At 49.0% G+C, this 27,547-nt stretch overlaps 1 protein-coding gene across 1 annotated transcript; it reads right to left on the reverse strand.

Moving 5' to 3' along the window:
- Window positions 1-675: 675 nt before the first annotated feature.
- LOC125946263 (uncharacterized) lies at window positions 676-27,547 on the reverse strand. The gene is made up of 3 exons (XM_049668931.1): window positions 27,426-27,547; window positions 5,599-6,931; window positions 676-736 (listed from the first exon to the last, which is right to left on the reverse strand). The coding sequence occupies exons 2-3, from the start codon at window positions 6,906-6,908 to the stop codon at window positions 676-678; spliced, it is 1,371 nt and encodes a 456-aa protein (XP_049524888.1). The 5' UTR covers window positions 6,909-6,931; window positions 27,426-27,547.

A 27,547-nucleotide genomic window follows, 5' to 3' on the forward strand; every position in this document is an offset into this window, starting at 1 on the left:
GGTTACCGAGGGCTGCGACGGTCAGATAGAACACACGTTGTAACGTACTATCGAGACGGTCGAACAATACTTGGAGAACACCGGACTGACCTGCTCCGCGGAAAAGTCCGAACTGTTAGTTTACAGACCTAGGCGAAGAAGCCGCAAGCCGAACGGCGAGACGAACGACGAGGATCCCGGTAGGAACATACGACTAACGACGTCCGACGGGCGCCCCGTACCCAAGGTAGATAGCATGCGTGCTCTGGGCTTACACATTGCGGCCAACGGCCACAATGGCGAGACCATAAGGAGACTGGAGGGCGCGTTCGCACCGACCGCCAGGTTACTCAGACGCATAGCCAACAGACACCGCGGGATGAAAGAAGGTAGCATGACCAGGCTAGTTCAGGCCTTCGTAATTAGCCGAATAACGTACGTGGCACCCCACCTCAAGTGGCAGGTAGCGGAGAAGACAAAGATGGAACGCTTAATCAGAAAGGCGTACAAATAGGCAATAGGGCTACCGATCAACAAAAGCACGAGCAGGTTACTCGATCTGGGTCTACACAACACGCTGGGGTAATTGATAGAGGCACAGAGCATAGCGCAGTATGGGTGTTCTGTGGCGCAGTACTAACGCCCTTCCAAGAGAAGGACGGGCAGATACATACTAGAGAAGTTAGGCATCGGGTATCATGTACCGAGCAGCCTCAGGGGCAAGTTGGTCGTCCCACCGCTGCCGAAGAACATGCATCTGGAATACCACAGGGGTAGAAGGGAAAAGAGAGCGCAGGACGTACAGAGGAAGTACGGCAACTGCGAAGACGCGGTGTTCGTGGACGCGCGCAGGCGTGGCTTCGCGGCCGCGGTGGTAGATCACGAGAACGCTTGCAAAACTACAAATGACAAAAAAATACAAATTATTGGAAGCTGCTGGGTCCTTGGACAAAGCTGGTCTTCAATGACGTGCGTTTGTGGCGGTTGAAAGAGTTTCCGGAGGCCACTGATATTGTGGATATATATATATATATATATATATATATATATATATATATATATATATATATATATATACTAGCATAAGATGCGCATGCGCATTTTCGCCTATTGGGGAAAAATTCATTGCATGTATGGGCATATGCAATGCATACACGCATGCATGACATTGTATGCACCTTTCACTGTTGTGAGATTCTGTGTGTGTGTGTGTGTGTGTGTGTGTGTGTGTGTGTGTGTGTGTGCGTGCGTGCGTGCGTGCGTGCGTGCGTGTGTACTGCACCAGTAGCGTTTGTAACATTTGAGGCTGTATTTCTCTATGGGGAACGTTCGTGCTCTGAGGACCAATCGAAATGCCATTTTATATTATGCCTTTACCAATGTGATGTTGTGTGACCGCGATCCATTTTCATTTTACTCACGTGAAAAGTAGTACCCGCCCTCATTTCTTGGTACCAACACCTCCTTCTTTATCCATGTCAATAAGAAAGAAAATCTACCGAGTTCGTTTCCTCTCTCTCGCTGCCTCCTTTCCTCCCGGCACACAAGTGCCCAAAATTCAGCGACACCTAAAAAATTTAATCGCCGATTACTGCTTCTTCATTTCCCTTAGCCGTTTGTGATAATGAAATTTCTTCTTTGGAATCTGGCGTTTTAAATATTGGCCACCCCTATCCATTCGAATTGCTTTATTTGTTATGCTGCCATTCGGCATAGAACGGAAGAGACCCCCCACCCCTGCCATGCTCCTACCCTTTGCATTAGTGAAGGCAGGTGAGGGGCGGGCGCGCGGAAGCGGAACCGATTTGAGCGATTGAATCAGAAGGCAGCGACCGCACTTGAACGGCTCTACTAAGCAAGACGATCGGAGCAGCGTAGATTGAGATGCTTCACTTTATTATTAACCAAATATGTACCATCGTCATCGCCGTCGCCACAATTATAGTTTTCCCCCTCCATTCTCATCTGCCAAGCGCACCAAGACTGCAGAATGCGACTTAGTGACGCATCGCATCGAATTGCTAGCGTATCGCATTCATGCAAACGGCGCTGGTAATGCGCTGGGAAGGCGAATCGCCTTGATGCGACAGGAGAGGGTAGTTCGGGTCGCGGTGCATGCAAACGATGGTGTATCGCATTGAAGGAGAAAGACGGCTGCCGCGTTTATAGCAGGGTGTCGGGACGAAATGTTTTTCGTTCTTGTTTTAGTTTCGTTCCACTGAAAAAAGTTCTGTTCCGGTTCTGCTCCGGAACGAAAAAAAAAAAAAAAAAAAAAGATCTGCAACGGTTCATAACGGTTTTGGTTCGCATGCCACTCGCCTGTGATGCGCTAAGCAGAGTAACGATAAAAACAGTATTTCTTTTTCGCAATAATTTGAGAATAGCTTTCTCAATATATCTCTCCAATATTTTTCTCTCAATTTGTTTGTATATGCGCGCTGTAAACGTTGTGCGCGTGGTTTGATTCGGTAGCGTAACAAAATAATAAATAACGTTTCGGTTACGTTTTCGTGTCGGTCAAAAATATCGTTCTTTTTCGTTTTTGTTCCGTTCCGACACACTGGTTTATAGAACCAAGCATCTACAAACGGTTCTATAAACGTTGGCTGCCACATGTGCTCACTCACTGGTGGAATGCAAATCGCCTGAAACAAGTACCGTTTTTTTTTTTTTTTTCGGACGTGGGCTTATGCGCCACATGCATGTAAACCTTGTCGCAGAGTATTTACAAGGTAGCCTCGTATTTACCCACCGTGATGCGCTAAAGAATGCGACATGGCCGGTCCTCTGGACTTCTGGTAACGATAACCTGCAAATATATTGATTTTAACTTAAACCTATTAAAAAAAACTATGGGGGCACCTAAGCAAATTCTTATGTGTAAATGCGAGAACATGTCGCTGAGTTTAGTGTTTCACGCACATTGCATTGAGTGTTCTTTCTCGATGACACCACTTCTCAGCACGATGACACCACTTTGCCGAGCGATGACTACTTGTTTACGAGCGGCACCATGGCGTCGACACTACATTTCTTCAACGGGTTCGTAGGCAAACTCAAACTCATACTCTGGGGGGATGTCGTAGTCGTCGTCCGACGGTTACCTGAAGCGCGTTGCATCTTATTCGTCGTCATCGACCATGGGCTCCGGCGACGGCGTCTGCGGACCCCCGACACCGCGAACGGCAGAGCGAGCGGCTGCACGGCAACCTGCAGTAAACCTGCCGCCGCTCGTTCTGCCGTCTAGTGAATCGTCCGCCAGGCAAAGCCCAACCACGTGCACCGCTCGAGGATACAGTCGAACCCGGATATATCGAACCCACATATACCGAATTATTGTGTATATCGAACAGCTGTAAAATCCCCTTGAAAAACCCATGCAAATGTGCACGCGTATACTAGAACGCCCCTTCATCAGCATATCGAACGCGGCGCCACGCCGACGACCTCAAAGTGCACTTCTTTGTGCACTTTGAGGTGTTCTGGCAGCTGGAGGCGGAGAAAAGGATGTGCAGACAGTCGAGCCGTGTGGGTCATGTATTGCAGTCCCTCGAGCTCTTGGGCTAACCCGCGTGCTACCTCGAACGTCAACGTTCCTTCTTTCCGATTTTCGTGGCGTCGTCATGTGGGTTAATTGAGTTACTACTCGTGAGTTCATTTTCTCAAGCAATGACAGCTGTGTGCTTGCTTTTTTCCCCCCGAGTTGCGTGCAGTAACTTAGCAGCCCTCGGACGCACCAATCGGTAAGCCGCCGTTTGTCTGAGGGCCTATTATATTAAATATCCAATTACCTATATATCGATTTTTTGTGGTCCCCTTAAGGTTCGATATGTTCGGGTTCGACTGTATTCAACACTGTCGCCTGTTGGGAAGGCTGTGTAATGCAACAGTGGCGCAGTGGTTAGCGCGCTCGGCTACGGGGCGGTGGCAATGGCGATAGTGCAGAGGATGGAATCTTCACCGTGGCCGCTTTTTTATTTAGACGATAACGTAATTTGTGCGCAATTTTTGTGCCACGGCTTTATTATGACGGCGGAATCACACAATGAGCCATTAGTAACGATCATTAATGAAAATTAAGAGGACCGATTCCTGCAATCACTATTTCCACAAGTAGTAGTAACGTGCTGGTAATATACAGGGCGTTTCATTTTAGCTGCACCAAATTTTTAAAATTGCCTGTGGCAGATAACACAATCATAATCCTTGATCTAAACTACTCGATGAGGCGGCCATTACTTCCGCGAGAAATCAAAACGCCTAATTGAATAATTAACACAATTTCACTAATTAACTCTTTAAGTAATTATTTTACGGCACATCTTTCAATCTACGAATTATAGCCGCCGAGTTCCGCCTTGCGAACTCAGCGGCTATAATTCATGCATGGGCGTTCCAGTTACTTTTGTGCTTCAATGCATAAAACAGCGTTTTCCTCAAAAAGTTAACTGGAACATCCATGCATTTCGTCGGACAGTGAAAATTAATATCTCGAAACTGGTTCAGTCCTGAGCATTCGTTCCAAGTGGTGGTGCTGAATTCTTTATACGTATAGTTTTGAACATAGCACGCAACGAAATGCATTTTTCGATCTCCAAGCACATCATGTCAATCTGGGCATTTTTATTCGGAATCGCTAATATTTCGTGAGCAGTCTCAACAAGTACGTTCTGGTCGATAAGCCCTTTTTGAAACGATGTTGCCAGCAATTACTAAAGCGCTACATGAAGCCAATAAGGTTTTAGAATATGATCTTTCTTTTTTTTTTTTTTTTTCAAAGATGTTCGGGCCTGAACACAGTAACAAAATGTGCCGGACACGGAAGCGCGTGATGAGGCGCTGGAGTTTCTTTTTTGTGTGAGTGTGCGTGTGTCTGTGTGTTGTTATTTTTTTATTCGAAGCATTTGACAACGAGTCCGTTTGGAAGGCGCGCGTATTTTATTGCACAAAATGAACGGATGCGCAAAATATATATTTTTTTTCAAGTTAGCTAACAAGTAAATAAAACTCCTTGCATATATAGTTATGACATTCTCCTACACGCGTCCTGCGATAAGGCACGATAAAAACCTCGGCTTGACGTAATTTAGGGACGGTCCACTTTACAGATGAACATTCGGGCCACTTCGACCGTGATTTTGGTCGTCCCTTTCACGCTCGGTCGGTGCTCTTCGGCTTTGAAGAGGATTTCCTGGCCTCACGCTTCAGGTCGAGCGGCGACAACGCGGCAACGAGCTCGAGGCCTCCCCCTCTTGATCATGTGTTGCGCTGTCCGATTTGTTCATTGCTTCGCTTGTTGAACCAGCCTCTACCGACGGCGAAATGACTTCTGTTGTGGTCTTCTGATTGATGCGGTGAATCGGTTTGTTATTCTTGGCAGCTTCTTTCGCGGGCTGACACATCAATGGCAGCGACGTCGGCGCAGTGGCGGTTTGTGTTGAAGCCTCGGATGTCGCAGGGATAACTGTTCGCGGGACGTTCGTGGCCAACACTGCTCTGCCGCTTTCTATGATGGACTGCAGACGGCCCTTAACTGGCGCCTCACAATACTGACGAACGTCGCGAGGCAGACCTTCAGTGCAAGAGCGAAAAAGCTCGGGTGTCAGGCGGCAAACGTACTTGATTAACTTGGCTGCAAACTCGACCGCTTGCTTTTCGATCTGCTGTTCACTACGCAGCTTGGTGGGCAATGTCTCTGGTGCGTCCTTCGTGTGTAGAGAAACGCGGTTAACAGAGGACAGGTCGAAAATGCCAGGGTGCAGGTGAAACAGTCCGATCACTTCTAGTCCTGGGTAAACGGTGCCCAGGTAACCGTTGCACTTCGGTGGCGCAGCACTAGCAGCACATATGATGTAATTAAAGCATATTGCCCTCGAAGGTGACGTCGCACCTATGTCATTGAGGATGTCAAAAAAATAGGTCACCGCCAACACTTCGGCGTCTGTGTTCCAAGGTGCACCTGACGGGTACTTATAGCGAAGCCGAAGCTTGTCACCCGTCTCATTAATGTGAAATAAGGCGGGGTGGCCCAAGACTATTTTCCTCACTGTTCTTTCCGCAGTTCTGGCGCGAAAGAGGTATTGTGTCACCGGTGACGACGCGTACTTGACTCGCAATACGAGCTCTTTCAGAGAGACGACGGACGTGCCCTGGATCTGGAGATGCTGTCTTAGAAACAAAGCTGCAGCGTAGTGCGGGTCACGGTTCCTAAGGTAAACCGACCCGTTTTCGGCTCTCGTCATCCCGAAGTTTGCAGGGTTAAGCAGAAAGAACACGTCCAGATTGTCGCGATAGTTTTCAAACAGCAGCCTTCTGTCGTTGCTCCTCATGAAATCGAGGTACCAACTGAGCGCGTGTCCGGGGCACGGCTTCTCCCCCGTCGCTCCAATCTTGTTCAGGAGATCAGCGAAAAAATATACGAGGTCCCCTTCCCTTCTGTACGACGCCATGATCCTCTCAAGGCAGCCTACAGTCAGCCCTGCCAGATGCGCGCCGCTGCTGTCGAGTGTGAAGTCTGACGGGTGCGCCTTGCAAAAGAGCCGCAAACTGCCTCCGTATATGGCTTTCAGATGGGCAGCCATGTATTTTGGGAGAGCCGACTGGCATCTATCAGAGGCCTCGGCGCCAACATCGCAGTGTCCTCCCAATATCTGTAGCGTTAAGTACTTGACCAGCCACCTTTCGATGGCAGCGTGCGGCGAATTCTTGGCCACACGTACTCTATCCAGTTTGCTGTCATATTCAAAGAAGCTAGGCCTTTCGCGCACAAAGCGGCGGAACCTGCCTTCGGCGCCGGGCTCCAGGTACTCGGCCTTTACCAGTGGGCAACACCAAGTCATCAGGTGGCGCACCGGCCAACCGTACTCGCAGTCGTGTATCATAAGCTTCTGCCACAGCCCCGACAGCAGGTTGAGCTCCTCCGCCGACATGCTCTGGATGACTAGCTGCGATTCTGCGAAAGAAAAATAAGAAAATAAAACTGCAATTATACGATGCTGAGCGACACACAACTGACAATATACGTCTCGCCAGGCCGACGCAATCAACGAAGGACATTCGCAGGTTAGTGAGCAGCTACGCTCTTATCACCACGTTAGCGCCGCGGCTTCAAGCATGTGGAGCTGGACGTCATTGCTACACGGGTCGCGTCCTGCAATCAGTGTCTCGGACTTACGAATTGTGCGCTATTCCCGGCGTATGAATCCAAGCTCTGAGGTTCCAACTCGACAGCCATCAACTAAACACACCCGTCATGGTTAATAGCTAATGGTTGGCTGTCCCCAGCGAGTAAAGTCGCGGGAGCCAGGTTTCGCCATCAGTAACCGCCGAAACGAGGACGCTATTGGAATGCGTGAATTTGCCGCCCCTTTCTGCGTACAGCGTCCGTTCTTTCGGGCTCATAGCGTCCGTAGGGAGGCTGTTATGATCGGCCTGAAAGTCAGCGTCGGAAGTCCGCGTAACGTTCCAGCTCACCTGCCGTTGTCGAACTAATTGCCCTCCTCTCCGAGTAAACGTCACGGCTTTGGCATTTGAACCTCCCTGAGGTGACCTGGGCAACAAAGTAAGCCACGAGGGGAGGAGGCCATTGACGTCACAATTCGACAAGAGGACAAAAGACGGCGCCGAAGACGCCGGCATTGGCTCCTCCAAGGGCGCACCAACAACCTTTTCCTGAGGGCCTGCCTTTGTCGAGCCAATTGCCCTCCTCTCCGAGAAAACGTCACCCTATGGCCCTTGCCACGTGCTGAGCTAACCCACGCAACAAAGCAAGCCATGAAGGAACGAGGCCGTGGACGTCACAAGTCGACAAGAGGACTGCGTCGAGCCCGCATGCATTCGCACCTCCATTGGCGCACCAACAGCCCCTTCCTGAGATGATTCCGACAACGGAAGGAGTAAATGACTTTCGCTCTCCTTTCCATTTATTGTATCGGCCGGCTTACACAGGAGTGGATTTAAGGCCGTCCTGACCCCTTGATAAGCAGAACCGCTCGAGACTCTGAGTCACAACCATCTACAAATGAAGTGAATACATTCCTTCCCGTTTTCATCATCGCGATGCCCGCTTTCGTCGTCGGCTCCTGATTCCTGCGGTGATCATCTCACCCGGTCCAGATCGTATAAAGACACAGTTGAGTAATCAACGGGGTTGGTTCGTGCACAGTTGGCAATGTGAATTATTCAAAAACTATTCGAAAAATATGCGGATTTGCGAAGAGCGACGTATTAGATTCGAGGACCGAATGAAATAGGACAATATTCGATTTGTTATGCGAAAGTGACGAATATTCCCACACCCCAAAGGGCTTCATGTGTAGCTTCGTGCTACTGTCGGGTGGATGGCAACTTATCCCTTTCAGGAAGCTAAACGTGACGATATATATATATATATATATATATATATATATATATATATATATATATTAAGCGGAAGAAATGGAGCTGGGCAGGCCATGTAATGCGTAGGATGGATAACCGGTGGACCATTAGGGTTACAGAATGGATACCAAGAGAAGGGAAGCGCAGTCGAGGACGGCAGAAAGTCAGGTGGGATGATGAGGTTAGGAAATGCGCAGGCGCAAGTTGGAATACGCTAGCGCAAGACAGGGGCAATTGGAGATCGCAGGGAGAGGCCTTCGTCCTGCAGTGGACATAAATATAGGCTGATGATATATATATATATATATATATATATATAAATGGAGGTCTGGGTTGGGTTGGTCTTCAAGCAGGCCTGGACGTGGCGTTGTAGAAAGTTATTCGAAAGGCAGGCCTGGTTACTGGCGAGCTAGAGCGTCAACAACCACCACTCATCATCGTCGTCTTTTCCCAGACATCAAAGCGCGGTCATTCGCCTTCAGTACAATTACCTCCCGCGGAATAAGGAGCCAACTTGGCGACCTAGGGGCAAGAAAACACAGGTTGATCGTAGCACTGCTTGAGTCGGGACACGTGGACAATTTCTTGGCCGCGACGACGATGGTCAGAAGACGATTCTAACGGCTCGATGAGGTAGTTCACCGGAGATGTTTGGTTAAGTACACGATATGGACCCTGGTACTTGGAGACCAGCTTCGTTGAAAGGCCAAATGTAGTGGACGGGACACGCAGCCAGACTAGCGAGCCAGGAGCATAGCACGTAGTCGTAGCGGATGCATCGTGGTGTTGCTTCTGGCGCCACTGGTCTTGTGATGTGAATGAACGTGCAAGTTAGCGGCATTCTTCAGCGCATGTAGCTGCTTGAGATAGAGTTGTGGATTCTGAGGCGTCGGGCCGGTATAAACGAATAGTGTCCATGGTGCAAGAAGGTTCGCGTCCGTGCAGGAGAAAGAAAGGGGAGAATCCAGTTGTGCTTTGAACGGCGGTGTTGTAAGAGACGTAACAAAAGGTAGCACTCGGTCCCAATTGGAGTGGTCTGACGAGACGTACATAGCGAGCATGTCGCCCAGGGTTCGGTTAAAACGTTCTGTCATCCCGTTTGTCTGTGGATGATAGGCACTGGTGGTGCGGTGAACGACGCGGCATTCACGAAGCAATGCTGCGATGACGTCTGAGAGGAACACACGACCACGGTCACTCAGCAACTCTCGAGGAGCTCCATGACGAAGGACGAGACTGTGAAGAATGAAAGTGGCAACGTCTTTTGCCGTGGACGACGGGAGAGGTGAAGTTTCGGCATACCGTGTGAGGTGATCGACGGCAACGATTATCCAACGGTTACCGTCTGGTGTACTGGGAAGGGGACCGTAGATGTCGATGCCGACGCGGTCAAATGGTCGGGCGGGGCATGGCAGAGGTAATAAGGTGCCGGCGGCGTGTTGAGGAGGAGTCTGCGTCGCTGGCACGTGGAACATGATCGAACATACTGTCGAACATAACGGTACATGCCACGCCAGCAGTACCGAAGCCTAATACGTGAATACGTCTTCAGGAAACCTGCGTGACCACATTGTGGGTCGTCGTGGAAAGTGGAGCAGATTTCGGAGCGCAGATGGCGGGGAATGACGAGGAGCCACTTACGGCCGCCGGGGGTGTAATTCCGGCGGTACAGCACGTCTTCCCGAGTGGTGAAGTGCTCAGCCTGCCGACGCAACGTCCGAGAAGTGGGAGCAGAAGTCCGGCCAGACTGAAAGTCTAGAATGGAAGCCACCCACGGGTCCTTGCGCTGCTCATATGGCATGTCAGAAATGACAAGAGCGGTGGTATCACAGGTGGTGTTTGTGAAGCAGACAGGGTCGGGAGGCAGGGGCGAACGGGAGAGGGCGTCTGCATCCGAATGTTTCCGACCAGAGCGATACACGACGCGGATGTCGTATTCCTGGAGGCGCAATGCCCATCGAGCGAGGCGACCACTTGGATCTTTCAGTGACGACAACCAGCACAGGGCGTGGTGGTCGGTCACTACGTCGAATGGGCTCCCGTACACGTAAGGACGAAATTTCTCTATGGCCCAAATTATGGCAAGACATTCTTTTTCAGTGACAGAATAATTGCCTTCGGCTTTGTTCGGCTTGCATAGGCAACGACGTACTCTTCAAACCCATCTTTCCGTTGAGCAAGAATAGCGCCTAAACCGACACCGCTGGCGTCCGTGTGGATCTCAGTGGGTGCAGAGGGGTCGAAGTGTCGCAGTATAGGAGGCGACGTAAGGAGACGGCGCAATTCATTGAAAGCGTCGTCGCAAGCAGGAGACCATGCCGAAAGGTTATTACTGCCAGCGAGGAGTTTGGTCAAAGGTTTGATGATCATACCGAAATTGCGAATAAAGCGGCGGAAATAAGAACATAGGCCGATAAAGCTGCGGAGATGTTTCATGGTACGTGGTTTGGGAAACGCTGAAACGGCTGTAAGTTTGGCAGGGTCGAGAAGAATACCGTCCTTCGAAACAACATGCCCTAGAATCGTAAGCTTTCGAGCGGCGAAGTGGCATTTCTTCAAGTTCAGTTGTAGTCCTGAAGCTGAGAGGCAAGCGAGCACTTGTTCTAGGCGAGTTAGATGGGACGCAAAATCGGAGGAAAAGACCACAATGTCGTCTAAATAGCAAAGGCAAATATGCCACTTGAGGCCTCGAAGGATCGTGTCCATCATGCGCTCGAAAGTAGCAGGCGCGTTGCAGAGGCCGAAGGGCATGACTGTGAACTCATACAGGCCATCCGGCGTCACAAAAGCCGTTTTTTCGCGATGGGCCTCCGCCATCGGTACCTGCCAGTATCCCGAGCGCAGATCTAAGAACGAGAAGAATTCTGCTCCCTGTAGGCAGTCCAGCGCATCGTCGATGTGTGGTAGAGGGTACACATCCTTGCGCGTTAATCGATTAAGACGTCGGTAATCCACGCAGAACCTGATGGATCCGTCCTTTTTCTTCACCAGCACAACTGGAGAGGCCCAGGGACTGCTGGAGGGCTGGATTATTCCACGTTTCAGCATATCGTCTACCTGTTCATCGATGACACGGCGTTCTGCAGTCGGCACACGGTATGGGCGCTGGCGCAATGGTGCTTGTTGACCGGTATCGATGCGATGAACAACTGCTGAGGTTCGACCTAAGGAAGACTGGTTGTGGTCGAAGGAGGCTCGAAAACGCTGCAGGAGTTGCACGATCTCATTGTGCTGCGAAGGTGTGAGGGCGGAATCGACGGCATTTAAGAATATGTCGACAGGATCATCGGTGCCAGCGGCAGGAGCGACGGCACAAATCGGTAGTGATGCCTGATCTCCAAGCATTGCATCCTCGAAAAGGCAGTCAAAAGTCTCGAAGCTCCCCAGACACTCGCCGCGTAGTAGAAGTGACGGACATGCAGATACATTGCACACGTTGATCGCCGCAGAACTATTGCAGAAGTTGATGACAGCCCACGGGAGGAGGAAGTTTAGGCGACGAGCAGGAGCAGCAGATGGCGAAAACAAAACAGGTGAGTTGGTGGCGGCAGGCGAAAACTCAGGCACCAGAACCACCCGGTGGCCCGGTAGGCTCCAGAAAGAGATGGTGCCTGTGGTCTGGCAAGAACGGCAGCGTAAGTTAGTGGAGTAGTGACAGGTAACGCCGGAGGGGCAGCTGGTAGTGCCTGGGCAACTTGCGTCTCAATGACGTGACGAAGAGGTGGGTCTAAAGATGACGGCGCAGGCTCAGGTGTGTGGGCGACAAGGGAAAGTTGACGTGCAACTTCCTCGCGGATGAACTGCTTTATGTGTGGTAGCAAAACGGTGTGATCAGAAGTGGCGTCATTGGCAAGGCTGGAAATGTCTGCTGTATCTTGAGCAGCACGGCGCGTCGACGCACGCTGCTTTCGCAGCTCGTCGTAAGTCTGGCAGAGTTGAATCACGTCGGCTACCGTCTGGGGGTTCCTAGCGACAAGCATCTGAAATGCATCGTCGTCGACTCCTTTCATGATGTGCTTTATTTTTTCCCCTTCGGCGAGAGATGGGTCGACGCGCTTGCACAGGGAGAGAACATCTTCGATGTAGCTTGTAAACGTCTCCTCCCTGCGTTGGACTCGACTGCGCAAGCGCTGTTCCGCGCGAAGCCGGCGCACGGCGGGACGACCTAAGACCTCCGCGACGGCTGCCGTGAAGGTCGACCAGTTCGTGATTTCGGTTTCATGGTTTTTGAACCAGAGGCCGGCTACATTAGTGACGTAAAAGTGAACGTTCGTGAGCTTGGCGCGGTCATCCCATTCGTTACAAGAGCTCACTCATTCGTACTCGACGATCCAATCCTCGACGTCCTGGTCGTCGCTGCCGCTAAATATAGGTGGGCCGCGTTGTCGGGGCACGCCAGCACAGTGGATTGTCGTTGGCACGGGAGCAGCTTGCGATGGGCCAGGATCAGTCATGGTGAAAGCTGATGGTAGCGTCCGGCTGCGAAGTTCCAGGATGAACAGTACCCCGCACCTCCACCACTTAAAATGGGGGTGTTGGTCTTCAAGCAGGCCTGGACGTGGCGTTGTAGAAGGCTATTCAATTCGAAAGGCAGGTCTGGGGCGCGATCTTGTACGCGTTCCAAAATGGAACGCAGGCGGTCCGTTCCATTTTGGAACGCGTACAAGATCGCGCCCCGAGTTGGTTACTGGCGAGCGCCAGCTAGAGCGTCAACAACAACCACCACTCATCGTCGTCGTCTGTTCCCAAACATCGAAGCGCGGTCATTCGCCTTCAGTACAATATATATATATATATATATATATATATATATATATATATATATATATATACCGAAAGACGAGATACTGCAGTGAAATTTTTCCAGCTTAATATCCAGAAAGTTAGTCACCGCTGAGTATTCAATAGGGTGGAGGCTTAAGAGCACAGTGTTCAGGTCGCTTGTAAATTAATCATCTGACTTCGGTCAGTGGTAAGAGGCAATAAGAATACTAGTGCAGGAGAGAAGGATAGAGAAGGATACGTTAATACAGATAATTTTCTGCTGTCGATTCATAGCAACCAGAGAAAAATACGTTTGATCTGATAAAAAGCAATACACCACCGCCTCAGCGATTGATCCTGTCCAGTCATGAACAGCGTGAGCCTCTTGATCTCTCAGTAATTTACGAGTTTGTACATCTGAGGTTAACCAGGACGCAGTAAATATAGTGCTACCTGCGCCGTTATCTTGCAGCCTTCTATAGCAACCTTCTTTAGCAAGTAACTTTGCACATTTGTTAGTATTGACTGTCCTGGTGTCGTAGACGGGAGTAATTATTACATCGGGACAGACTTGAGCGCGGCAAAGTGTAAGATGCCTCTTGGGTGATTGGTTTAAAGAGGCAATTACACGGTCGTCCAACTACTCAGTTTATCGTTGTAACTGACAGCAGAGAGATGAATTTGGTTATATATCGGCAAGCAAACTAGGCTCTCAGCGCACATTTTAACTCGAAATGTCAATTCGAAATTTCTACCGCCCAGCTTCTCTCACCGACAGCAATTTTGGCATGAACTGTATGGCGCCAGGAAATGTAGGGCCACCACAGGGGCCGTATTCTGTAACGTTCCCCTAGGCGAAATTTCTTTTTTCGCTTTCAGGCGTGCGCTGATTGGCTGTTTTAGCAAAATTGGATGAGCTGATTGGGTGGTTGAGCCCGACGTCATTCAATTTTGCTCAACCAGCCAATCAGCGCGCCCCCTGAAAGCGAAAAAAGAAATTTCGCCTAGGGGAACGTTTCAGAATACGGCCCCAGCTGAGTCATCTGCTTCGAAACAGTCTGCAACCTCATCGGACGGCTTGCTCCACTCGCTCTGGCAACATACGGCGCAGCAGCGGCAGCAACGGCGTCGCCATTGATATGGGCGCGCAATTCCTTCCCTCGCGCGATAAGATCAGCACAAACCCAAGAATGCCTGCCGAACTCAAGCTTTATCGCATGGCGACCATGATGTATTTCCAGCTCCTGCAAACGCTTCCGGCACTCGCAATAAGCAAAGGCATGGCCTTCGAGATTGGCTTCCCTTACTTCGGGGGAGTCGTCGCTGGAGGCATGCTGGGGGATGCGTTTGATTTCGTCAACAGTTAGCGTTGCTAGATTGCTGTACAGTTCAACTGCGACATTAAAAAAAATTCAAATACAAATTTTTTGCCGCCCAGAATGCGCCCAAATTTCGCCAGCTTGCTGTTGGATGCGTACGGTTAATATGCAATGCTTAGTTAAAGCTTGAAAATTTGGTGTCATGGCTCCTCTAAGTTGAGTAACTGCAGAAGTATCATGATTGTAGGTGAAGTGCTTGTTATTCGTGATCCGTTTAATGAAGCGGATGTTTAAAGCCGAGTTATATTGCTGAGCACGCGCACAAGGTGTACCCGCAACCTTTACAGCCCGTTTGCATGACGACAACCATGTGCGAACATTTACTATGGAGTTTCATACGATCATTACCCTGGTGGGAGCTGCAAGCGGGGCGCATTCAGTCCGCATGGGAATGATGGTATAGGTGCATGGATTTGCCTAGACTTCGTCCTTCTGGCTTCAAGCGGCTTCGTCACGTTCTAAACTCATCCTTTTCAATAACCTAATCAGTCATAAATAATTAAATAATCATTATTGAAATTGTCCGATGGGAGGATTCGAACAGAGGAATACGTTGTTGCACAGAAGCCCGATATTGAAACCACGGACGCAGGCATCGATAAGCGGCGTAGAATACCCTTATGAATTTCTCGCGGGCAAGAAAGTGCGTTGAAAAACGCTTGGCACGTTTCGATTTGGCCACCTCGGTAGGCTGAACCACTTAATTAGTAGCGATCACGCGTGTTCGCAAAGTGTTCTGCATGCACTTAGAAAAGTATGGATTGCGTTGAACCTTTATGACAAAGAAGGCAGATAAAGCGCAATAAACAAAGCCACGTCTGAAACCATGAAGCACGAATCACAGACAAATCATTCGCATGGTGGCTGAACGATCGCAGCGTCAGAGTTCGTTGCGCCAACAAAAAAGCACCCATTATTAAATCTATGGCCCCCGCCACCATCGTGAAGGATGGTGCTGACGACCGCAGGGCGCGCCTGCAAAGTTCGTGGGCTGCCTGCGCTCTGCTACAAGTCTCATTGAGTTTGCTGGGGTGTTCTGACACACATATATAGCGTGTTCACCGCATAACGTAGCCCTGCGAACGCAATCCCCGCAACGGGATAGGTGGGATATATCATGCACCTGGCGCCAATTGCCCCACGAACGCGTCGTTGACTAAATACAAAGCGAAATAGGTGGGAGGCTTCGACTGCAGGAGCGCCAACCTTTGTCGAGTTTTACGTCATTCTGGATTCTATCAGAGCGAAGTAGTGCACGAAAAAAAGAAGGCAGTAAGCCAATTAGCGCGGAATGCTGCGATTATCTTGAGTACTCGTGTAGCAATTCCGCGCATTCATCTGGCACGGCTGAAGTGTGGCCTCGCTCACGCTTTAGAGTATACGGCCATATATATACACTCGGATCAGATTGTCGCGGACACCGTTGCCCGGTATCTGATCCGTGGCTCACGAAATCAGACGGCCGTCGCCTACGTAACACAGCATTAGGCAAGTGACGCCGCTCATTACGACGGTGCTGTATATGTAGCTCATAAGTCTTGAAAACGGATAACTAAGCGTGTGTGCGCTATGAAAATTCTTCTAAATATCCTGTGCGACTGTTGAATCGAAGCTGCTGCACTTCACTGTTACAATTAGTGCGAAATATGGGCGAACGGTCGGCACGGCCACGCAGTGGCCGAGCTCACAGGTGAAGACGGTACACGCCTTATTTTGCGCACTTATGTAACTTGCGAACGGAAATGTACACAGACACATTCCTTGAAGGCTGAAGCTTTTGGTTAGTATATATCCGGAAAACGAACCGCTTCCACGAATCGCCCATGCATCGTATTTGGCGTGGGCGTAAGGTTTCCGGATGAAGTTTCGAAGTGCATTCTTGCGCTAAGTTCGAGGAAGAATACCGGAAATTAGAGCAAAATGAATATCAAGATTACGTAGCAGGAAACCAGGCAGATATAGGAGTGCGCGGCACGAAACAAGAAGAAGCATTGGGACAATAACACTAAATTACTTAACGCCGCACTGAGGCGTCGGTGGGCAGGCGGTGGGCGCACAGGATGCAAGCGCTCCCGACCAGACAACTCAGAAGCGAGCGCAAGCTAGCGCCTGAACAGCCCTCTACCTTCCCTATATATGTACATATATACATCAGGCACTTCCGACGTCACTGCCACCACATAAGGTTTAGCCCTGAGTCGGTCGCAGTTCGTGGCGTTTTATATGAGGGGAGTTTTATATACAGGCGTTTAATAGAACCGCAATTAACGCGAAAGTATATGGAACACGCGTGGCGAATTTTCTACTGTATACGGCGCACCGTTTCAGTAACGTATCCCCCGCGCAACTGTTCTTGAACGCATTAACGCACTGGAACTTCTTTGAGCCAGGTCAACAAAGCCAGTTTGTCTCCAACTATTCAACTTATCGAAAAATACAATATTCATCATCAGAACTGAGAGCTGGTCGAGTTGGTGTGGTTCCATCTGAACGACAAACACGAGCGCCCGTGTTTGTCGTTTCTTTGCTCGTCGACGTCCATTCCGCGCTGTGTTTTGTTAAGACACAATATTCATCATAAATGAAAACATGGGCCCTGCGCTATAGTATGTACGGTATGTACAAAATTACCTCAGATCGACTCACGCAACATGACAAGTTACGCGTATACTCGTGTCTGCCTGTTTTTTACAGCGTAAGCTGTTATGGGCTAATTCTAACAGGCGTTTTGGTTGGTGATGGTCTCCGCCGCCGCCGGTGGTGTCCGTTGCAGCTATCACCGGGAATGAGAAAAAAATACCCAGTTCCCGCCGGGATCGAACCCGGGCCCACGGCCTGGAAGTCAGCGACTCTTCCACTGAGCCACACCGGCGATTGCTAGCATAGTGTTTCTCACTACAACACCTTGAGGGTAATCTGGCGCCACCGTCTATGCGAGTTTCTTAAAGGGCGATGTGCCGTCATGGGAATGACGGGATATGTGTCTGCGATGCTTGTGTTGGCTGGTGTTGTACGAGGCTTCGTCTAAAACACGGATATGGCTACACAAATACTGCGTTCTTAAAATAAAATCTGCATAAAAGGCTTTCATTCACCCATAATACATCTCAGAATAAAGTTTACTCACCTACAATGCAGTATCAAGAGAAGAAAAGCAAGAACAGACGACAAGTTGTTCCAAAGCGAGCGAGAATCTTGTCGTCTGCCCTCCAACTTTAGCGGCCAGCTGATACTTTTTACGCTTCATATAACTGTACATCCAATAATAAGTCCTCAAAATTAAACAAAACATGTTTTTGTGCAATAATAAAGCTAAAACAACTTTTTACGTGCTGTTTCAGCAGGAAATTAATCATTGTGACAGACGGAACGGTGCTAGCCAGGCGTAGAGTGTGCACTAGATTGGGCGAGTGTGTCCAACGAGGGCTCTGCGCTGAGGCAATTTTTATTGAAAATCCAGGTTGCGCCATCGTCGCGCTTTCTCCCGAATGAGCGGCCCCGCTCGCTGGCCGGACGCTTGTCGCGTTGGAGACCCTACCGCAGCTGCATGGAGCTTTGACTGGCGGATACTCGGTGGCGGCAACACTTAGATTATTCCCCACCGACCTTTTGTAAATAAAATGGAAAAACAACGGCGGAAAGAATGCAAACGACGCAACAACGACGGTGCGTCGAGCAGACGACAGCTACTCAGCCCGCGAGCTCGCCTCAGCCAATGAGCGCTGCCGAAACAGCCGGAGCCAACGTTTATTGGCCGGAGATTCAGATGATGATGATGATGATTTCTTGGCATCCCCTTTGAAACGGGGCGGCGACAAATAGTCACCTAGCCTGCTTGATTTAATCAGGTATACTATACATGTTCTTTATCTATCATTTTTGTATACCTCTCATTATTATTTTTCTTTTTCAAAAATTTACCTTGTGCCGCTGCGTATGATTTTAAGAGATCAGGTCGTATCCATCTTTTCCCTGCTTTTTTTCCACCAGTACTCTAATCGTCTCTTGCTGATCGCTACGGCTGATCTGTTTATGTTTCCTTCCACTTTAAACCCAAGCTCTTCTGTGATGCTCTTCTGTGATTTGCACGTTACCTACGGTTCTCGCTGGGTGGATCCCGTCGCATTCCATCAGGATGTGCTGAGTGGTTTCTGGATCTTTACTGCAGCATACACATGTCTCATCTAGTTCCGAATATTTGTTCCGATATGTTTTCGTCCTTAGGCAACCGGCTCGAGCCTCAAATAGCAAGGCACTGCCCTTTGTGTTATCGTACAGATTTTCCCTTCTAATTTCTTTCTTCTCATTCTTGTAAATCTCCATGGTCCTTTTTGTTTCCATTCTTTGCATCCAATTCACGGTTTCTATTTCTCTCACTTTCTTTCTGATGACTCCTGGTTCTCTATTTACAGTTTCGATTATCCTGTACTAGGTTGTAAACTTCCTTGACCTCTTCCTCCATTGTGTCCACGCTTTTCATGTAGCGATACTTGTGCACTTTAGCCGCCCATTTATTTTCAACCATGTTCCTGAGCATTTCTTCAAAACTAATTTTGCTCTGTGCTTCTCTGACTTCAAAAGAGGCCCAACCCATGTCACCCTGCACTGCCTCATTTGTGGTATTACCGTGGGCTCCCAAAGCCAACCGGCCTACTGATCTTTGGTTAACTTCCAAACCCGCCAATATATCCGATTTTAAGCATATAATGGCATTTGCGAATGTGAGCGCTGGCACCATTACTCCTTTCCAGATTACACGCGCCACCTCATACTTATTGTGGCCCCACAGTGCTCTGTGTTTCATTATTGCTGCATTCCGCTTCCCCTTTATTTTCAGATTATCTTGGTGGTTGCTTGAGTAATTCTTTCCTTCGTTTATGTGTACGCCGAGGTACTTATATTGCTTCACTATGGGTATTACTTGCTGTTGAATTGACACCACGAAGTTACTCGTGTGTTCATTAAAGATCATAATTCCTGATTTCTCTGTGCTAAACTTAAGGCCTAGATTTGTCACTGCATTCCCACACATATTCGCAAGTATCTGTAAATCTTTTTTATTGTGCGCTAGTAGCACAATGTCGTCTGCGTACATCAGTCCAGGGACCTTCTGTTGCACCATTTGTCATTACGCATGTAGGATAAATCAAAACCTAATTCGCTGTTTTCCAGTCGTCTTTCTATACCCTTGACGTAAAGCGTGAACAACAATGGTGACAGAGGGCATCCTTGCTTCAATCCTTGGTGAATTCCCACCATTTCATTTCCTTTTCTACCTTCCCATACCACTTGTACTTGGTTGTCTCTATATATCTCCCTCAGCAGCTCCACGAAATCGTCATCTATGCCTTCGTATTGAAGAATATCCCACAACAATTCCCTGTCTACGTTGTCATAAGCTCCTTTAATATCTAGAAATGCTATCCATAAAGGTCTTTTCTGAGCTACTGAAATCTCTATGCACTGAGTTAGTACAAACACATTGTCTTCTAAGCGTCTGCCTGGCCTGAACCCATTCTGTAGTTCCCCCAATACATCGTTTTTCTCCACCCACTTCGACAGTTCTAATTTTATGGCTTGCATTGTCATTCTATATATCACCGACGTTACTGTAACTGGCCTGTACGAGCTCGTCTTATCCTTATCTCCTTTGCCTTTGTAGATGAGATTCATCTTTATTTCACGCCATCCAACGGGAGGTTTTTTTTTTTTTTTTTTGTTCTAATCACTTGCTCTATGTCATTAGTCAGCAGTGCCTTGCTTTTTGGACCGAGAATAAGGCGACGGCAGCGCCGCCACATTTTCCGCGTACACTCTAGCCAGGCGCGTCTTCAAGGCTTCTGCTGGCTCTCCGAGAACGATGCCAATCCGAAGTCACAATATACCGACATTCCCTTGCATACCACAGCGCAGCAGCGCCACATTTCCCTCTAGGTAATATAGTGAAACGTAGCAGATGCGCAGGTAGCGGTACAAGGTAGAAGGTTTGAGGAAGGAAAAGAAGTTTAACGATATGTATCCAAAAATGATAGTATAGCAAAAATATATATTCTGTACCTGACTAAATCAATCTGGCTAGGTGACTATGCCCCCCCCCCCTTTTTTTTTTCAAAGGGTATGCCAGTAAATAATCATAATCATCATTAGCTGGCTAGGTAACTGTCACCGCTTTGTTTTAAAGGGGATGCCAATAATTCCATGATCATTATCATCTTCATTAGCATCGTACGTAGCTAACCTCAAGCAACAAGGCATCAGAGCAAGCTTCGTCGACGCCGCGGAGCGATGGGATGACCTTTGCCGTCGTCGTGGTCGACTCCAGCGGCAAGATTTCCAATAACGCTCCGATTCGCACTTCAGACCCCGAAGTCGCCGAGCAATCCACCATTGCCCTCGCCCTGCTAGAGGGTCGTGGGTCCGAGATCTATAGCGATTACAAAACGGCAGTTAGGGCTTTTCAGAAGGGTCGCATCGCCGAGCAAGTTGCTCGTCTTCTTAGCGTCTCAAGTCCGGATGCTCTCACACATCATTCGATTCACTGGTTTCCCGCTCACGGAGGGTCGGTCGAGGGTGCTCCCCCGAACCTCAATAAGTCTGCTCATGAGGCTAGGGATGGTCGATTAATAACTTTATTCGATTAACGATTAATAGTTCATCGTTTTAGTCTTTAATCGATTAATCGCTTTCGATGCAGGGTTTTTCATCAATTAATCGATTAATCGAAATTTTTACCGGGCACTTTCAAGAAGGCGGAAACGCAGTTATCTACTTTTGTAGGGCCCTATTTTAATATTTGAGAGGTGGAACCAAGTTTGAAACACAAGTGTATAAACGTTTGATAAAGGTAATCTTTACCTTGTTAAAGACTAACTATAGTTGGCACTATTGGCTTTTGACAGGATGAACAATATATGTTATAAAACGGCACAAAAATCGTCGGCCCTACCACTCCGTGAAGATGGTTAACCAGCGAAGCTGAAACGTGCGGCCCCAGTATTTATCACTGGGTTAATCCCTAGGGTTCATTGAAGTGTTTCTCAAATATGAGGTTACGCACACGTTCGGCTGCGACGGAGCGAACATCACTGACCGTATGCCCGCAGTTCGCCGTTTGCGTTCGATGTCTCGAGTTTGCCCGGCGACGTGGTTAGCAACATTCACCGGTCACTGCCACTTGCGATTCTTCGAAATCAAATTGCGTCAAAAATTAAATCTGTCCGTCACGTAAGACAATGAATGGCGCATACCCCCTCAAGCAATGGCTCATAGCGCCGTAAACGCGGCCTCCCCATTACGACGACAGAAGAGAAGTGGAATTCTGCGCTGGAATGATTAGCGGCTACGCAGCCAGCTATGAAAGCAGACGACGACGACGAACGCGGGAGCAGTGGCACGAGTGCATGCCGAGCACGAGCACGAGCGCAATCCGAGGGGCGCCAACGAGCCAGCTGCAGAAGACGATGACGCTCGAGCGAATGCTGATGATTATAGTTTTGTGTACACAGGCGATTTCGCCTAGCCATATACGATTTCGCCTATAGTAGGATACAACTTTAAAAACAGCAGTTGGCAAAAAAGGCAGATGGACCGCGCGGGGTTGTGTTATTCCGTCAGCCAATCACAGAAGCAAACAAAATCGTCGTCATGCGACGTTTTCAAAATGGCGTCATACTTGATACGACTGTAATTGTTGTACTTGTACTTTCTACTATAATAGTTGAGTGAAAACATATAAAATTACGCGTTTACAATTTTATTTTTGTGGTTACCGCCTTATTTAGGTAACATGGAAACTTTTGAAGTACGAACTATTTGCAGCCTCGTGAAGGAACAGTGGCTGGCGGGGCTTCACTGCAGACTTAAGTTGTATCTGACTATAGACATATAAAGCTTCGCTTTATTAAGATACATTGCACTAGTGAATCCCAGTAGAGCACAGTTAAATAAGAATTAAGAAAAATGGCAAAAGTGAATGGTAATGTTCAACTGAAATATGCAAGAAATTGCAATGTATACGGAGGAAAAGAAAGTGAGTGGTTTAGGATTTTAAACAACATAGCCTTTTCTAGAGAGCAAAGGAATGTCAATTGGCTGGCATGTTTGGGTGAAACCGACACCTACTTTGAATGGAACACAACCAGCATGCGAGAATATAGAACTCCATCGCTATGTCAAATACATGGTCTGAGCCGGCGCGGATGCTGTGAAACAATTTTAGCGGACTGGGAGTGGCGACTGGGTTGCTATAGTGTGCCTTGCATTGCAAGGACATTTCAAGCGTCCGGCTTCGCGCGGCGTGGTGGCGTGTGCGGTGGGGGAGAGGGGAAGCGCTCAGCGTGGCATCACTCTGGACTCGGAAAGACAGTCGACAGTCGCTCTACCCCAGCTGCACAGACACTGCTCGTGGGCCGCCATTCCATTACGATTTCAAAATTCTCGTGCCACTCCTGTCGAACTCTCGAAAACGATTAATCGAACAGGCCTAATCGATTAAGTCGATTAAATGAAAGGTGGACATCGATGAAGATTAATCGTTTTGCGGGATACTTTTAATCGTTCATCGATATTACCAACCCTACACGAGGCTGCGCGCGACCTCACCGACCGCGCTCCCTCTGTAAGGAGCACCGACTCCCCTCCCCCCTACGGCCACAGGGACGCTCCCGCTACTCACAACGAGGTTACGAAATTCTTCTACATGTCTAGAAGGGTCTTTCCACCCCTTCACCCCAAGTTGAAGAGGGCGCAAGCCGTTTCCCTTAGACTTTTACAGACCGGCACATATCCGTGTCTGGCCGTTCTACGTGAAGTTTAACCCGACGTATATCGCGACGACGCGTGCCCGTCCTGCGGGCAGACCTGTTAAATATTAGAGGAAAAAGACGACGACGGGGACTAGCGCGCTCAGAGCAAGCGGCTCGCTCGGCATCTCGCGCGGCGGGACTGATTCGAAGGGCCAGTATGGACGCGTTGCTACTGTCCTTCGGGCAATAAACTTCCCTTTCCCACCCTTCTACTGCAAAGACTCCTTTGTTTTACATTTTCTGGTGCCGAAACCCGGGGCTCTGTGATCCAAGCGACCCGACCACGAAAGGACTTCACCGGCAACGAAGTTGGAGCGGATCAAGGGCAAGCGAGCGACCCAACGAGCTTTGCACACGCGTCTCCGAAACGAGGCAAGCCAACTCATGGAATCGAGTCAGTTAAGCGCTCCAGCGCTTCGAGTGCTGCATGACAGACTAAAGAACTGCAACGACGGACTACGGGTGCTCAACGAACAGATGGAGGGTTACCTCACGGACGAGCAAGCATCCGAAAACTACATCTCGGTCGCGGATTATGAAGACAACGCGGCAGCAACGTTGTCCCTTCTCTGTCACCACATCGAAGAGCTTCAGTCTCAAACGACCGCGGATCGAGCCCTATACCGACACCTAACGACGCCTCAGCTTCAGGTACGATCTCAGGGCATCGTGCCCTCGGTGATACCTCACGACCGGTTGTCGGTGCTTCTCGACTTCCGAGGCTCGACTTGGTTCACTTCAATGGAACAGTGCCAGCCCTTATGGAACATGTTCAAGCATGCCGTCCACGAAAATGCCAGTTTAACGAACATCGACCGCTTCACTACTTGAAAACCCTTTTGGCTGAACCAGCGGCCAAAGCGATCGAGAGAATTCAAGTGAAGGACGCATCATATGCAGATGCCACCGAAATTATACCCAACCGCTTCGGCAACGTGAGGATCATCGAGCAGAAGTACTTGGAGAATCTTCGAATGCTGAAACCAGTGTGGTTTTCTACTGACGTGACCGCTATGAATAATTTCCTGGATACCGTACACATTAACGTGAGACGTCTCAAGGCTCTTGGACGATCGGATACGCTGCGATGCTCGTCGAGATTCTAACGAAAGTGATCTCCAACGACATCGTGGTGGAATACTACAAGCGACGGAGCTTACTACAAAAGCCCGACGAGACCCAGTCGTCAGAGACGGAGCTGCGTCAGCTATTGGATTATCTACGACTGGAGGTCGAAGCCAGTAAAAAAAGTGGTCACCAGGAGTGCTGCGTTCGCGACATGCACGATGGAAGGCCTGACAGGAAGCCCTGTGCCACGCCTACCACCTCCGTTTTGCACAACGAATCCAGCAAGACGAAAGGTACTTGTTTTTTCTGCCTTTCACCCACACACGTTACAGAAACGTGCACTTCTACACTAAGCCTGCATGAGAAGAAGAGCCTTCTGGCCAAGTCGGAAAGATGTTTCAAGTGCACGATATCAGGCCACCGCTTGAAAGATTGCCGACGCAACATACGTTGCGCTACCGGTAAAGGCAAGCACGCAACAGCTGTTTGTGACCCCAACTACTCTAGCACGAAGAAACCGAGTGACCGACAAACCCCGAGCTTGCCTGCTGACGCACAGGTACCTACAAGCAATTTGTTTTACATACCTCCACTCTATCCCACATGAACTGGGAGTGCGGATTGATATACCCCAAGTTCAGCAAGGAGGAGTGGGACTCGATTCTGCGTAGCCCCGCTCAAGACAAGCAAATCCTTGCTGTCCGGCGTGCCCGTGACCGGACCGGTGGGCTATAGCTGCCAGTCCCGACGTCGGGTGCGCGACGAGTGCGCATCCGCGCCGGACCTCCAATAAAGCTTTTGACTCACTCACTCTTGACATGCGATGTGAGGAGCGCGCCGCGTAGCGTCTTTACGGGCAAACTTAATATTTCAGTTGCATATTAATACACCAGGTGGCACGCCATGTAGCAGTTGCATAGGTATTTGTACGAGGTAGATAGGGAAGGTTTGAGGAAGAAAAAAAAAAAGGTTAAGGAGATGTATACAAAAATGCAAGAATTAAACACATGTATAGCGTACCCGATGAAACAAAGCAAGCTAGGTCACTGTCACTGTCCCGTTTCAAAAGAAATGCCATTAAATCAACATCATTTTTCATTGTATCGTGCCATTTGTCACGCGATGTGACATGCTCCCCGCGTAGCGTCGATACGTGCGAACATTGCATTGCAGTTGCGCTAACTTTCACCAGGTATCCCGACATGCAGCAGTTGCATGCTGCATGTAGCTGCATCTGGCGCAAGTAGGCTAGGTGATTATTTGTCACCACCCCGTTTCGAAGGGGATACCAATAAACCATCATCATCAACAGCATCGCATCGTGCCACGGGTCAAGGGATGTGACATGTGCGCCATGTAGTCTGGATGCCTGTGTACTCTTCGGTACACGTTATGGCGCCTCCTCTAAAAGTACGAACCTCTGCTGAAGAAGCGAATCGTAGAGCTACGCGCGCGGTTGCAACCAGGCAACATCGGGCTCAGCAGATTGCTGTGCAGAGCCTGACGTGTTGCGGCGCAAGCCACAGCTCGCCGTCGACGCCGGGCGGACAGTTCAAATTGCTCTCGTGAAGACAACGTAAAGAGATTTCGCCGCGAAGACCCTGTAGTGCTTGGTGCAAAAAAAAAAAAAAAAAAAAAAATTAAAACTCCTGTGGAGCTGCTTCTCCAGCTTACGCTGTGACTGTGCTGCGTGTGCTACGCAGGCCTGTGACTTTATTTACAATACGGTATGCCTCGATGGCTAAACGCGCATGCCTATTAAGTATAAAGCCCAAACCACATGAGAGCAATTTTGTGCGCGACGGCGACGAGCGACGAGAGCCCGTCGCGCGAACAGATCGCTCATTCTTGTCGCTCGATCGTTCGGTTTTGGAAATCTAGAATTCGTCGCTTGTCGCCCGGAAGCGCTATGAGCGACTAGCCAATAGCGCGAAGCCGGAACTGGATATACATCAGTGAAGTACTACCGATTGTCACACGGAACGAGCAAACGACTAAATTTTGATACGTGCGAGGATAAGAACGTAGTGCAAGACCTTTAGAAATATTTATGCTGATCTTTACACTAAAACACATCAACTTAAATTAATAAAGCAAGCGTCACGCCAGTTTCGGCGAGTATTTGCTGCCCTCATACCGGCAACACCGGGGAGACGTCGCTCAAAGTCGTCGCTCGTCTCGTCGCTCGCATGCGGTACGACTTGTAGGCGACGAGCGACCTCAACAGCCATCTCCATCGCGTCGCTTGTCGCGCGCAAGATCGCGTGCATGCACCCACAACGGCCACAGTGTACAGGCAAGAAGCGCAAAGCGGGGTTTTCGCTAAGTGACTTTGCATGCTCACTTAATATGGTGTCGACAAAACACCATAGGTCCTATGTAAGTCATTCGGACGTGGTCGGGTACTCCTACTAAGCAACCGGCAAGCGCACTATTTCCAGTATTTACTATTTTTCTGTCACCCTTAGGGATAGGCGCGTCCAACTTCCTTTGGAGATGAAAAAAAAAAAAAAAAAGAAAAAAAAAAAAAACGACGTCTACTCCGAACCTTTTCCCTTCATTAAATCTTTAGCCCATTCGAAGAACCGTGTACATATGGTACCACATGAAATTTCTCGCTCTTCTGTCCCAGATGAACGTTGCTGCTAATCAGCTCGAGCTTTTTCGTTACTTTGTTACAAGTGTGGCGCCTTTGTTGTGTCTTTCACCGTCCTATGTGCGCCGTTTTTGTTTCCAAAATGTACCAACTCGCTAGCTCTCGATTCTTCTGACGAATATATTCGTTGGTCGCTCACCGCTTCTAACAAGGAACGTACAGCTGCATTCCATTCTAAGAATTCGCGAAGTCACGGCCCGTCAGCTTGCTGGTTTAGAACAGCACGTGTCTTCTTTGACAATAGTAGTTTGCACACTGAGTATCATACGTTATTTGTGCAGTCAATGCTGGGATGATGCCCTTAAAATATCCGCATACTAGTCGAACCTGCGTGTCAGAGACACTGCCTATCTAGATGAAAAATCAATTAAAGTGATAGAAGAATACATTACTTACATGAAGTATGGCTGAAGTTCCAGAACGCAGCCGGCTCCGTAACTACCGGGCAAGCGGAATGGCGGGTTATTCTATGGGAGAAGTCACTTCATTTACCACTTCTTTCGGTAGATGGCGCCGCA

The sequence above is a fragment of the Dermacentor silvarum genome, chromosome 1, assembly GCF_013339745.2.
Source record: "Dermacentor silvarum isolate Dsil-2018 chromosome 1, BIME_Dsil_1.4, whole genome shotgun sequence".
In the NCBI taxonomy this organism is placed as follows: Eukaryota; Metazoa; Arthropoda; class Arachnida; order Ixodida; family Ixodidae; genus Dermacentor; species Dermacentor silvarum.